The sequence below is a fragment of the Myodes glareolus genome, chromosome 22 (genome assembly GCF_982192425.1).
Source record: "Myodes glareolus chromosome 22, mMyoGla1.1, whole genome shotgun sequence".
In the NCBI taxonomy this organism is placed as follows: Eukaryota; Metazoa; Chordata; class Mammalia; order Rodentia; family Cricetidae; genus Myodes; species Myodes glareolus.
The window spans coordinates 6522635-6537756 of record NC_142047.1 but is presented as its reverse complement, the minus strand read 5'-3'; the positions used below and the strand labels follow the sequence as shown (position 1 = coordinate 6537756).

The 15122-nt window shown below is 44.8% G+C and overlaps 1 protein-coding gene across 6 annotated transcripts in view; it reads left to right on the top strand.

Moving 5' to 3' along the window:
- Positions 1-15122, top strand: part of Slc10a7 (solute carrier family 10 member 7) — a 228397-nt gene that overhangs the window by 196228 nt on the left and 17047 nt on the right. For all 6 annotated transcript variants that reach the window (XM_087900556.1, XM_087900553.1, XM_087900555.1 and 3 more), the window contains one exon: positions 6239-6312. In XM_087900556.1, coding sequence (XP_087756682.1) covers positions 6239-6312 — 74 coding nt within the window. The remainder of the gene's footprint in view (positions 1-6238; positions 6313-15122) is intronic.

The window sequence follows — 15122 nt, the reverse complement described above, 5'->3', positions numbered from 1 at the left end:
GGTGGACAGGGCATCAGCTCCCCTGACGCTGTGGTGCAGCCCGGGCCCCTTTTCTGTCACAGTTGCTAGGAAATGGGACTTGATTTATCAGCTGCAGATCAGCCACAGAGTGAGTGGTCTGCACTGCTTCTGCCGCTTCGGAAGGCTGTCCCAGTTTTGTTTGTTTTGATATTGAAAGCTTTAGAAAAAGAAAGCAATGTTTAAAATGTAAGGAAGACACTTAGGTAGGCTGCCGACTGGGTAGTCACTAAAGTAGTCACTGGGTAGTCACTAGGTAGTCACTGGGTAGTCACTGGGTAGTCACTAGCTCGGTAAGAAAGGAAAAGAAGGAAGCCTTTCTGTGTTCATGCTCTCAGCCTCTCACCACCGTCCCCAGAGGAAAAGGCTGGGCTGCAGGGAGGAGAAGGGAGACGTTTGGAGGTGAACGCCTACACCCCAGAGGTCGTGGTCCTTCTTTAGTGCCACGTAACTGATGACAATGAGGTCTTTGTTTTTAAAAGGCAGGCAAAGGCTGACAAAGGTGTCTGCCGAGGCCCCGGCAGCACATTTGACAGCGCTTGCTCTCTGAGGACCTTTGCTGCCCCACATTCTGTGCTTCTGCTAGAGAAACCTGGCATGCCTTCCTCTGTGGGTACAGAGGAAGACACAATAAATATTACGTAGAAACCGCTGATTGAAGGCTTTGCTAGAGAGAATTCTTAAGAAACCAGTTGGGAAGCAAAGGAAGTAAGCACCTGGGGGGAGCCAAAGTGATCAAAAGAATGATAAAAGCAGGATACAAAGAAAATCAATATTAAAAGGGATAAGGTGGGGTTAGGAAACGAAAAGTAGCTAGAAGGATTGCTTCAGTCGGCACACAGATGCTCGCCACTGGGGATGAGTCCAGGCCCTCACAGGACACTGTCCTTCTGTGTGTTGTGCTTCTGTGTCTTGATGTCACCCTCCACAGAGTGTAGACAAGGGCGGGCTACTGACCCAGGCTACTACATGCTCCCATCCATTAGATTCTGAAGTGGTTTTCTATTTTACTTTTAGTGGCTTCTTTCTGCGAAGATAACATGACCCCAGAATGTGGGGCAGGTTACTTCCTACTTGGTGACTTTGAGGGTGTTGGGCTTCTGGTCCCTCTTAAGAAGAAGCAGGGCAGGAATGCCACCTCCTTCTATGACAATCCTAAGAAGACACACTGGATGCTAAGTGCTGGAAAGGTGCTCAGCGACACTCAGTGTTGCGGTCACTCCTATGAGTAGAGAACCACCTGGACATTTGCCTGTGGGTACTTGTCTTAAAATCCACACCGTAGAGCCTGTCACAGAAGCGAGCTGGCCCAAGAGGGCAGATGGATTTCAAACACTTGGCACTTGGTATTCCATCCTAAGGCTTCCTCCTTCCTGCTAATGGAGTTTGTGCTCTGGACCACAGCAGTGCTCTGGTCCACACCCCCTAGGCTCGCTGCGTCTCCTCCCCTGAGCAGAACAAGCGTGACCCCACCCCACATGTCCTCTTGAGCCACACTGGAAGGGCTGCTCCAGTGAGTGTTGACCAGAGCCTCATGGACCCGAGGAAATGTGCCGTGATCTGAACAAGAGTGGATCCCAGGCAGTCTCGGGAAACACTCTACAACGAAATACGGAGAGGCCTTTGCACGCAACTGGCACCCTGTGTCTGTGGGAACATCCCCACAGCTACACACCCCTCCAGAGGGAAGCCTCTTCAGTCTGCCACATTACCTTATCTGTCTAAAGTGAGGGGAATACCTTCCTTGACATGGTCACTCCTGTTCTAATGCTCTCCCTCACCATTTTCTGTACTTTTCCATCACCTTGTTTTTCTGCTTTGCTTCCAGCTCAGAAAAAAATAAGAAACTCCATTTGTTCCTTTTGTGTGATCCTCTTGGAACTGTTGGGAAACCTAGACTTAGCAGTTTCTTCATATTTTTCTCTTCCCCTTTCTCCCTCTCCCTTCTTCCCTTCCCCACCTCTCTCCCTCCCTCCTTCTCTTCCTTCTCTCCTCCCCCACATCCCTCTCCCATAGTCCTTTGCAACTTTAAATTTATCACATGTGGCATCAACTCTTTGACTCCCCAACCCCAATGGCTGTCTCTTCCATTCTGTCCCCATTCGTGACTCAGTGTGCCTCTCAATCCAGAATGGTCAGAGCTCCTCATATCCCCTAATGTTTTCCTCTCTAAAAGTAATAGTTATGATAATGAGAATGTTACTAGTATGTCATAAGTGCTTGCAATGTGTAAATTTTTAAACATTTACATTTATCCTCACAGAGGAAAATAAGATTATCCTGGGGGGGGGTTAAAATCAAGCATGCTTGTCCCCAAAGCCTGCACTCTCTAGCTTTGGCAGGAGCACTGCTTGGGGAGGAGCAGTGGACTGTCTTCAAGTTCACACCCCGGCTCACAAGCCAGTCTTCCTGAAGAAGCCTGAAGGGTCTGCTCTTTACCTGTCTCAGGCTCCGGGTTTCCCATCCCCTAGGGGGTTCAATGTGCTCCTTTGTCATAGCCCACCCCACCAAGTGCCAGGGCGTTCTTTCTGTTCAATGGCAGATCTTCCCCTCTCTTTTCCTCTCCCCTCCCTTCACCTCCCCTCACCTCCCCTCACCTCACCTCTTATCCCCTCTTCTGCACACAGAAGAAGATATTTACCTATATTCCTGTCCTACCATAGTCCAGATCTTTGCCCGAGAGTTCCCTCCGCATAACTTGCCACAGGGATAAAGGGATGAGGAATAAAGGGATGGAAAATGTTAGTTATGCAGCATGATGTCTAAAGAGCAGGAGGACATGAGAGGCAATGTGAGACAGTAAGGCAGACTTGTTGCAGTCTGGTGCTACTCATCTGTGGGGCGCCCCGGGCAGGGGAGATACCAGAGGAGACTGCAGAGGAGAGGAGACCAGGACGGTGGCCATGGGGTGGGTTAAGAGAGGCCTTCAAACCTTCCCTCCAGTGAGTATGACATAGGATGTAGGACCTACTTAGGGATTTTACTAAACAGGGATTAAGATGTTTCACCCATCAAAACTTCAGATGGGGAGATAAGGTTACTTAGGGAAATGTAGACCTGTTCATTAGAAGAAACCTTTATTTTTTTTTCTATTTTTATCGGTTTTTATTGAGCTCTACCTTTTTCTCTGCTCCCCTCTCTGCCTCTCCCCTCACCCCTTCAGCCCTCCCCCAAAATCCCCATACTCCCAATTTACTCAGGAGATCTTGTCTTTTTCTACTTCCCATGCAGATTACTAAGTCTCTGTTAGTGTCCTCATTGTTGTCTAAATTCTCTGGGATTGCGGTTTGTAGGCTGGCTTTCTTTGCTTTATGTTTAAAATTCACCTATGAGTGAGTACATGTGATAATTGTCTCTCTGGGTCTGGGTTACCTCACTCAAAATAATGTTTTCTAGCTCCATCTATTTTCCTGCAAAATTCAAGCTGTCGTTATTTTTTTCTGCTGTGTAGTACTCCATTGTGTAAATGTACCACATTTTCCTTATCCATTCTTCAGTTGAAGGGCATTTAGATTGTTTCCAGGTTCTGGCTATGACAAACAAAGCTGCTATGAACATAGTTGAGCACCTGTCCTTGTGGCACAATTGAGCGTCCTTTGACTATATACCCCAAAGTGATATTACTGGGTCTTGAGGAAGGTTGTTTCCTAATTTTTTGAGAAATCGCCACACTGACACCCAAAGGAGCTGTATCAGCTTGCATTCCCACCAGCAATGCAGAAGTGTTCCCTTTTACCCACAGCCTCTCCAGCATAAGTTGTCATCAGTGTTTTTGATCTTGGCCATTCTTACAGATGTAAGATGGAATCTCAGAGTTGTTTTGATTGCATTTCTCTGATGACTAAGGATGTTGAACATTTCTTTAATTGTCTTTCAGCCATTTTAGATTCCTCTGTTGAGAGTTCTCTGTTTAGGTCTGTACTCCATTTTTTAAATTGGGTCATTTGTTCTATTGATGACCAATTTCTTGAGTTCTTTGTATATTTTGGAGATCAGACCTCTGTCTGATGTGGAGTTAGTGAAGATCTTTTCCCATTCTGTAGGCTGTCATTTTGTTTTGTTGACCGTGTCCTTTGCTTTACAGAAGCTTTTCAGTTTCAGGAGGTCCCATTTATTAATTGTTTCTCTCAGTGTCTGTGCTGCTGGGGTTATATTTAGAAAGCGTTCTCCTGTGGCAATGCATTCAAGTGTACTTCTCACTTTCTCTTCTATAAGGTTCAGTGTGGCTGGCTTTATGTTGAGGTCTTTGATCTATTTGGACTTGAGTTTTGTGCATGGTGATAGATATGGGTCTATTTTCATTCTTTTGCATGTTGATATCCAGTTATGCCAGCACCATTTGTTATGCTTTCTTTTTCCATTTGATATTGTTTGCTTCTTTGTCAAAAATGAGGTGTTTGAAGGTATGTGGATTAATATCCGGGTCTGCTATTCAGTTCCATTGGTCCTCCTATACTGTAGCTCTGTGGTAGAGTTTGAAGTCAGGGATTGTGATGCCTCCAGAAGTTCTTTTATTATACAGGATTGTTTTGGCTATCCTGGGTTTTTTGCTTTTCCATATAAAGTTGAGTACTGTTCTTTCGAGGTCTGTGAAGAATTTCACTGGGATTTTGATGGGCATTGCATTGAATCTGTAGATTGCTTTTGGTAAGATTGCCATTTTTACTGTTACTTCCACCTACCCAAGAGCATACAAGATCTTTCAATTTTCTGGTGTCTTCTTCAATTTCTTTCTTCAAAGATTTAAGTCATGCAAGTCTTTCACTTGCTTGGTTAGAGTTATTCCGAGATATTTGATGCTATATATGGCTATTGTGAAGGGTGTTGTTTCTCTGATTTCTTTCCCAGCCCTTTTATCATCTGTGTATAGGAGGGCTACTGATTTTTTCAAGTTTATCTTATATCCTTCTACATTACTGAAAGTGTATATGAGTCGTAGAAGTTCTTTGGTAGAATTTTTGGGATCGCTTATGTAAACTATCATATCATCAGCAAATAGTGATTGACTTCATCTTTTCCAATTTGTATCCCCTTGATCTCCTTTTGGTGTCTTATTGCTCTAGCTAGGACCTCAAGAACTATATTGAATAGCTATGGAGAGAGTGGAACACCTTGTCTTGTTCCTGATTTCATTAGAATCGCTGGGCGTTTCTCTCCATTTAGTTTAATGTTGGCTATTGACTTGCTATATATTGCCTTAAGGTATGTTCCTTGTATCCCTGTTCTCTCCAACACCCTTATCATGAAGGGATGTTGTATTTTCTCAAAAGCTTTTTTAGCATCTGTTCCGGTGGAGTTTGTTGTCTCTAGACCAGGTTGCTGACTCAATCCTGGTCCGCCCGTGTCCTGGGATTAGATTAGCCCCTGCCCCGCTCCCACTTTCACTCCTGTGGAATTTGTTGCCTCAGTTTTTCTCCAGGCCAAGGGGAGTTCATTGCCTCAGGCCTACTTTGGCCTAAATTACTGGCCTCCAGGGTTCATCAAGCCCTGCCCTATAATTTGGGATCTGTGGGTAAAGGATAACTCAATTTCATCAAGGAGAGGCTGGGCCTGATGAGGCTGCCATGTGCCACTGCTGGTCAACAGCTTTTTTTATACCCATTAGAAACCTTTAAAACCCTGTGGACACAGGCTGTGGTGATAAGCTCACTTCGTCTACAGTACATATGTAGATATACTTCTGGACTATTTCTTCATGAAGTAACTATTGTCAGAGTTTAGGGCACAGAATAGTAGACACACTGTACCATCTACAGAAATTAGGGAAGGGTTTCTAAGGTAGGAGGCAATATTTTTATCTATCTATCTATCTATCTATCTATCTATCTATCTATCTATCTAGTTGGTTTTTCAAGACGGTGTTTTTCTGTGTAGCTTTGAAACCTGTTCTGGAACTCACTCTGTAGATCAGGCTGGCCTTAAACTCACAGAAATCTGCCTGTCTCTGCCTTCCTAGTGCTGGGGTTAAAGATGTGCGCCGCTACCACCCAGCAGTAGGAGGGAATATTATTCTTATTATTTATTTCTAATTTTGGCTCATAATTTTGTAAGCCTTTATAACTGGGTATAGGAACATAGAGTCTAAAAAGAAATCAGAACTGTATACTTTGTTCCACAGTAGCTTCTGTCACCAGGGTTGATCAGCGGAATGCTAACATAAAGATGGGCACGTTTGATTTTCTTACAAGTATTTGTAAAAATGCCCTCCTTATCCCCTTAGGAATAACTCGGGTTTCACACCAGCGGACACAGTGGCTATCATCTTCTGCTCCACACACAAGTCCCTCACATTGGGTAAGTGAGTTAAAAACTACATATCTCCCTAAATAATTTTGAAACTCAGAAAGTTCTCAAATGGAGTGGGACTATCCATTTAGTTGATGGGGAGTGGGGGGAACCGCAGCCGAGTACAAATGGCCACTGCTCTGGAGTACTGTTATCTGATCAAACCAGTTAGTGCAAAAGGTAAACCCAAGTTTGTTAGGGGTCTAAGAGGCCTGTTTCTGAAAAAGCAACTGCCCAAACCTTGTTTTGGAACATTCTAGACTTGCTCTTCTCTTCTGGGGACTCAGATGAAGATGAGAACAATGCTCTTACTCCAGTTTGCTGAAATTTGTCTTTTAATATTTTGTTGTTTTCTACAAAGACAGTTTATCTATTGTGACTTAATTGGATTAACAATTAAAGTGAAGTATTTTATTTAATGGAAAAGATTAAGAATAATAGTGCTAATGTCTACTTAAGCTTATCCAATTTAATGCATTATCCCAATAACCTCTGAGACATCCTGAATCTATGTTTTCAGTCATTAAAACTCATTAAGTAACCAGGAACTCTATTGCAAAATGCATCATTCATAAGCTCCTATGTAAAATTTCAATAAAAAATTCCTTTGCTTTTGGGATGTGAGTCACTTGAGAGAATGAGGAATCATGATGCTACTTTGAATTTGCTCACATTAAAAGCATTCCTAAACAAAGCTGTCTGGTGGGGTCTCTGCCAGTTTTAAGTTTGGGAAATAATTTCAGAATTATATTACTCTTTACGGAGCAGTTCCTACGTATGGTTTGAAGTTCCTGCAGTCACCAAACTGAAAGAAAGAGCTTTGAGTTCTTCATTCCAGCCCTGATGGCATTCTTCAGGATAACTTCCTGAACCTTGGCTTTGCATCTCTAAAGCGGGCCCAATGTCTACTCTAAGCATGATTGTAAAACTGAAAGACAACTGTGCAGAGATTCCCAGAGGCTGTGTGAGATGTCCCCACAACTGGCTGTGCAGCCTGGCACTCAGTGGCCTCTGTAAAGAAGTGCTGTTGATGCTATTATTACTTATTTTATTATAAATGTGTTGTTATGCCCAGGCTTTCAGGCACAGGCCCCTGTCATAGGTTTTCCTGAAATAGCTGTAGACCAGCTGTTGACCTCAAAGAAAGTATTTCACATTCTGTCCCCATGTCATTATAGATGCCGTGTGTGGCATTACAAGTCTTATAGAAACTAAGGAATGTGCCCAAAGACCAGAAGGTCAGAGGGACTCAGATGAGCCATATCTTAGGGCCATGTTTCACCACGGCTGTCTGGCCTGTCTGCAGTGGGCTGTTAAACCTGGCCACATCTTGGGACTTGCTGCGGAGTGAAAAACTGAAGCACATGATTCCATTTCTCTCTGACCCTCTCTAAGCAAATAGCAGCTAGTTGAACGTACAGCAGGAAGTACCCGGGGCATCCCATGGGGTAACTGACGTCTCTTTCTATAAGCAAATCTACTCAAATCCAGACTCTCTCGTCTTTTCCCTTAGTCCTAGGCTCATACTTTTTGCTCTTTATGCTTTCTGAAAGCTGATTTGCAAAAATAGTTGTTTTGCTAAAAAGGATTGAATGAACTTGGACTTGCATTCACTTGTAAAGAGTTCTCCCAAGAAATATTTACTTGGCTCTTTCTTCCATTGACGGTGAGACAGTGTGACCACACAGTGATGGTGAGACAGTGTGGAGTTCAGTGACCACACAGTGATGGTGAGACAGTGTGGAGTTCAGTGATCACACGGTGATGGTGAGACAGTGTGGCAGCCAGTGACCGCATAGTGATGGTGAGACAGTGTGGCAGCCAGTGACCACACAGTGATGGTGAAACAGTGTGAAATCCAGTGACCACACAGTGATGGTGAGACAGTGTGGCAGCCAGTGATCACACAGTGATGGTGAGACAGTGTGGAATCCAGTGACCACACAGTGATGGTGAGACAGTGTGGCAGCCAGTGACCACACAGTGATGGTAAGACAGTGTGAAATCCAGTGACCACACAGTGATGGTGAGACAATGTGGCAGCCAGTGACCGCACAGTGATGGTGAGACAGTGTGGAGTCCAGTGACCGCACAGTGATGGTGAGACAGTGTGGAGTCCAGTGACCGCACAGTGATGGTGAGACAGTGTGGAGTCCAGTGACCGCACAGTGATGGTGAGACAGTGTGGAATCCAGTGACCACACAGTGATGGAGAGACAGTGGCTGCCAGTGACCACACAGTGATGGTGACCGTGTGGAATCCAGTGACCGCACAGTGATGGAGAGACAGTGGCTGCCAGTGACGACACAATGGAAGACTTAGCTACTTCACACCTGATGGCCTTAAGCTCTCGGAGAACTGAAAGACCTGAGTACCTCGCATGACTTCAGCTTCCTCAGGTCTAAAGTGAGAGAATTTTAGTTCTAGTTCCTACATTCTGCCAATCCTTGGTCCCACTCTGCTTCCTGCTCTAGTCTCCTTGGTACACTTCATTGGTACATATCAGAAAAACATATTATTTCCACATATATCAGAATGGACTTGTAAAACTCAGTGAGTTTGCTCTGCCCATTCTCCTGGTGGCCCTATGTACCAGGGGTGGCAGAGAATATGCCTATCACTGCTGAAATGGGAATTGTTGTCTGTGCTGGATTGGAAAAGTGGCTCATGCAGTTTGAAAAAATATCACACACCAGAAAGTGGAAGGAAATTTCACATAATATCACCCAGAGTGATATTTTTTGTCTGTACACAAAGATGAAATAAAACAGATTATAGTGTAGCTGCTTGGCACTTCAGAAATGCATCATTTCCTGTGGCAAAGACTGTCATAGTAGTGGTTTACACTCATACACACTTAAACACACACTTAACCACACACATAAACACACATGTACACACAGATATCAAGTAAAATACATTAGGGGAAACTTAGAAATTAGAGTTTATTATTTTGTTTAGTATGTTTTTAAGAACAGCCTATCGTGGGTCAAGTAGCACCCATGTAGCTGGTGAGGCTTGGGTACCCTCCATGCATTCACCTTTGGTTTATTTTATTGTTCCTACCTCGCCCTGTCTTGGTCTCTTCCATGTACTCACATCTACACACATGCTGAATTTGATTCATTGCTTTTATTAGCGCATTTGCCATTGATTGATTAGTTCTTCGTATTAGTACTTTTTCTATTGATTGATTGCAGATGAAGTGACTATTTGACCTTTAATTATGAGGCTTCCTATTGAAAATGACATTGAGCTATGGCTTCACATAATCCATCTGGAAAGCCTGACGTGGTGCCGCTCCCTGGAGTTCGTTCGCGAAGGAAGGAAGCCTGGAGGAAGTGCGGAGCTATCTCTGTGCTTCATCTAAAACAATACTACAGGGCTTGTTTGCCATGCTCCTCTGACTCCAACCGGGGTCAGAGGCAATTTCAGAACAGCAGCCCTTGCTGAGGGTTGCCATAGAAGCCAGGAACTCTTGTCGGTTATTCTGCAGTTTGATGGCGATATTAGTGTAGTAATAAGAGGATATTTTACATAGCAGAGATTGAATAGTAGCTTTAGCCTAGGAATGGCTCAATGCACAGTCGATAGATTTCATCAAGAAAGAGATTAGATCCCAGATATCGCTTGGATTTGGTGTTTTACTTTTATTTATCTTTTTCTCTTTGGTAGGTATTCAAATCACTTTGCTTTTTTAGAGTTTCAGCATATGTAGAAAAGTTTCTTGCCACACCCAGGAAGAGAATGATTCAGATGTTTGAGGTCCTTAAGTCAAGCATTCATTTATATTGGTTTGTAATTTAATTTGCAAAATAAAAAACATGAGTCTCAGACCAAGTCAGCTATTGGCAGTAAATAATGGTAGTCCTAATTTTTTATTTGTAAAGGCATTTCTGATTTGAATGCACTCCATTTAAAATTTAAATTGAGTGTCACAATCAATCACTTATAAATGTCACTTAGAGACACTGGTGTGGAAGGGCAGACCAAGGCAACTCTTTCTTTTGCTGTCCACACTTCATGTGGAGTCGGCCGCTGCTGAGCTGTGGTAAGGAGCGACAACTAGAAGAACCGTGCTTCTAGGATTTGGGAGAGAGCAGCGAGAACGCATGCCTGATTCTAGGCTGGATCTCAGCTCCAGTCCTGAGGTACGACTCCAGTTCTCAGCAAACACTGGAGCAAACTGCAGCTGGGGGAGCTCCATGGCCCTGCTGCAGCGAGACGGTGCGCACGGCACCGGAGCTCTCCAGCTGTTAGTTTCTGCAGCTCTCTCTGATGTTTCCTCCATAAAATAAGTTTTCTTTGAAGGTCTACAAAGTGAGGTTCTCACTGTGTCTGTTACACAAAAGGAAATGCAGCTGTGGCCTCTGCCTGAAGGGATTACTGGGCATCCTCCCGGGGCTGGGAAGGTCCTTGGTAGTTTTGCCATCCAAGCTTAAGGACCTGAATTTGAGTCCCAGAACCCACTGCTGGGTGCAGTGATGGACATCTCTAACCCAGGGTTCCTGTGGTGAGGTGGAGAGTGGAGACGTAAGAGCCTGGGAGCCACTGCGCCAACTGTTAGGGTCTCTGACTTACGTGTGCCCAGTAGCACGACTATCCCCCATACACACACACCATGTGCATCTCACACACACTTGCATGTGATGTGTGAGAGAGAGAGATGCACATGAATCTTTTATTCAATAATAATTGGAAGCTTTTCAAGAATGGTAAAGGATGTTTGGGCAGTGGTGGCTCACACTTTTAATCCCAGCACTCAGGATACAGAGACAGGCAGATCTCTGTGAGTTTGAGACCAACTTGGTCTACTGAGTGAGTTTCTGAACATCCAGAACTGTTGCACAAAGAAACCCTGTCTCATCCACTCCTCCCCTCCCCAAAAGAAGACAAAGATAAAGAATGAGCCCTAACTAGAACTGAAAACATGGATACCAGTTTGGTCACTTTCTCAAGAAGATATGAAATCAAAACATGCAGCTCTGCCCCCCCCCCCCCCGCAAAGCTATCTAGGATTCTATTTGACAAATGAGGATTATTCTAACTACCACAGAACTGGGCAGCACTTTTCAAAGTAGTTGTCTGTTGTGTGCCTGTTTTTTTATTTTTTATTTTTTTAAGAGGCAGGCTGGAGAGATGACTCAGAGGTTAAGAGCACTGACTGCTCTTCCAGAGGTTCAGAGTTTAATTCCCAGCAACCACGCAGTGCCTCACAACTGTCTATAATGAGATCTGGTGCCCTCTTCTGGTGTGCAGACATACATGCAGGCAGAACCCTATATACATAATAAATAACTTTTAAAAAGAAGCGTACTTTAACAAAGAACATTTCTCAGAGTTTTGTGGGCTGTTTTGTCTTTTTGCACTAGACTTGCCGTCACTGGTAGTGTAGCCAAAATTTAGGAAACCCGAGGGTTCTGTGTCCCAAGCGTGACATCTGAGATAAGGGAGTCTGTGTGTTTGTGCTTGCGTTGTTGTCACCCCGAGACCGTGCCGGATGCGCTCCAGCTGACCAGCACCAGCTCTTTTCCTGCCGCAGCCTACATTGGGAACCTGCTTCACCTTGTGACCAAATTGATTTTGCAGCGCACTGAAACCAGCCTGAGGCCCGACAACTGCTTCCTGCCTTACCTCCCAGTCCCTCCAACCCTGTCCCACCCCTCCGCCCCCAACTGTGTAGCCTCTGGCTTGGGTGTCCTCTCATTGATTTTCTACTGAAATTTCTGGCAGAAAGAAAGGAAGAGAGGGAGGGAGAGAGGGAGGGAAGGAGGGAAACTTTGTGACCTGTAGTAGCTTTTGAATTGCTTCTGTACCTATTGTGATTTATTCAACATGATTTCAATAGTAGTAATGTTAAAACTTCAGCCAGTTGGGTACTTACCAGGGAAACAATGTGCTAAGTACTTGTCACAGGAGGTCACTCACTGTAAAATCCTTCAGTGCGGGCCTCGTGGCCATCACCTGTGTACTAGTGAGCAGAGACCCCAGCCCCCGCTGCTCTAATGGCAGATTCTCACGGGAGTGTTCAGCTCCTGTCTTATCAGAAAGGGCATACCCCAGAGGCAGCCACAGCAAATACTGTTGTCATCTGGCTCTGCATATAGCAACTAGAGACCTTACTAATTAGCATAATGAATTCAGAAAGAGGTTCTGATTGGTGTAATTACTGCCTTGCTACTTTGCATGATAATGATTGTAAGTGGGCTGCCATTGATATCCCTCAGCATGCCTAAAACTTTAGAAGCCCCGCCTACTTGCCATAAAAATCCAGCGGGAGGGGGGGCAGCACAGGACCTGCATGTGAAGCCCTTGAAGATGCCAAAGCTTGAACCCCACCTAGTTTTATGGGTGCTCCTGGAGAGTTCTGCCCAGATAGTCAGCAGCCTGCTATGCCTGTAGCTGTGTGGGAACTGCAGTCACTGGAAAGCGCCAGGAAGGGCAGAGCCAGGGTCCAGGTTTACAGCCTAGGTCTGTGCTCTCATGTGTAAGTTCCTTCTTGCAGAGTCTTAAAGACCTGGATGGGAACATCTTTGACTTACTAAGCCTGCTGCCCGATCACCCTTTTGCCCAGTGGCACCTTAGATTAGATACTAATTCCCATTGTTAGTCTGAGATAAAACATTTTGTCGCATTAAGACACCCGCTCACATGAAGATACTAACATTGACTGATTATTTTCTTATCTGTGTACACCAGTTGTTCAAACAGAAAGTAAATACAACTTCTATGAAGGAGAAATACGATTTTCAGATGTTTCACTGGCTAGTCTTTTTGCCAGTGGGGTTCAGCTTGGCAAGGTGATTTATCTATAAACATGTAGTATTTTTAGTTGTTCTCAACTGGAGCAAGCCTTCAGGTTCTCTTGCCATAAATAGAGTTTTCCTAAGAAAAACAGAAGTACCAAAATTTATGTAACCTAGTTAATAAAAGAGTCAAAATAGTACATTCAAAGACTTCTTTAAAATTAAATTGAAGAAGATTACTCTGGAGGGGGAGGGGCTCATGAGACCTTGCTCTTCCCTGAGGATTCATAGGCAGTTAGTGGTTTCTGGAAGAAAGGGAACTTTTGTCTCAGTGTGCCACTGGTGAGGTGTCCCTCTAAGTAAGTCCCCATCCATGCTCCTGTAAGTAATCCTAACTAAATTCATTGGTTCACCACAGAAGAAACAGACAGAAAGCCAGCCAGCCAGATGCTCTTTATTGCTGTTTGATGTCGGCTCTTAATGTTATAAGCTTTTATTTCCATGTCTGCTACAAAGAGATGAACTGCACACATTGGTACTTAGCACCTGCACACCTCCTATGTACGAAAGGGACATCCCATAAAAACCAAGGGGATACGGCTTGTCGTGCTGTGCTGCCCTTTCCAGTCCTTCCCAGTGAGGCATCACCCCACCCCCATCCTGGAACACCAGCAAGAACCCATTTCCTGAGCTGTCTTACTCGTGTGTACATTCTCTGTCGGTTGCAGAGGGATTTGTTTATCATTATTATTAATATTGAGAAAGTTCGCCTCCAGCAATACTAAAATGTGCATCACAGACCAGCACTGCTTCCCTTGTTAGAAGTGAAGAATCTCACCCAGGAGATGCTAGTCTCTTGAAGTTACAGCAGACAGGCAAGGAGCAGCCCTCCTTTCAGAGTTGCATCTCCAATTATTTATTTGGTCGTGTCTCTTCCCTGAAGTTCCGTTAATTGATCCAGACACAGTAAGCCAGGGAGTGTACGTTTAGTGACAGAAAGCACCATACTTTACAGTAGAGAGAAACTGAACCTGAAGTTGTGGAGCAGAGGGCACACAGCCCCATCCACAGAACAGGAGCAGAGAGGCAGATGCCCACTGCTTGAGCCGTGGGGCACTTTGTAGGCCTTTGATAAACCACTCAGGATCGGAGCTAAGAAGTTAGACACTACTCAGAAGATGGCTGTGCCACAGGAAGCCCGGGAAGCAGAGAGCATGCATGGCATTACAGTGGAAATAGCTTGTCTGCCGACGGACTTTGGGAGATGCTAGCCAAAGAGCATTTTAAAACAAGTCACTGGGCAGCTGAGGACACAGCTCAAGCATGCTTAAGCATGAAGACATGAGTTTGATACCCAGAAGCTGCCTAAAAGAGCTGCATGCAGAAGCTCATACCTGTACCTAGAGCTCTGGGGAGGTGGTAGCCAGACCAGTTCCTTTTCTGTTGCTGTGATAAACACCATGACAGAAATAACTTAAAGAGAACCAAAGGGAAAATCCGTAATGGTAAGGAGGGTGTGACAGCTGGCGGCCAGACCAAGAAGCCGAGAGAGCATATCTCTCACACACAGGAAGCAGAGTGAGCTAGCTCCGAGTGTCGGTTCACACACAGGAAGCAGAGTGAGATAACTCCGAGTGTCAGTGAGACAGCGGAGCCTTTTCCCAGTGACACTTTTCCTCCAACACAGACTCATGGCCTAAAAATTTCAGAACCTTCATGTGCCCCATTCAAATCACTACAGTGGGCTCCCAATTCATGAGGCTTTCTGGCCAGCCAGCCTACCTAATCAGGGAGCCCTAGGCCCCAGAGAGAACCTGTCTCAAAAGATAAGGCAGGGACCCTTGAGATGGCTCAGCAGGTAAAGGGACTTGCCATAGACCTGACAACCTGACTTTGATCCCTGGACCCCCATGGTGGAAGGAGAGAACTGGCTTATACAAGTTGTCCTCTGACACATGCTCTGTAGTATAATTACACACACACACACACACCTGTATATACACATATCCAGAACGTCTCATAACAGCTCATTTTATCTATGCATTCATTCAACAGATGTTCTTTTTGGGGTT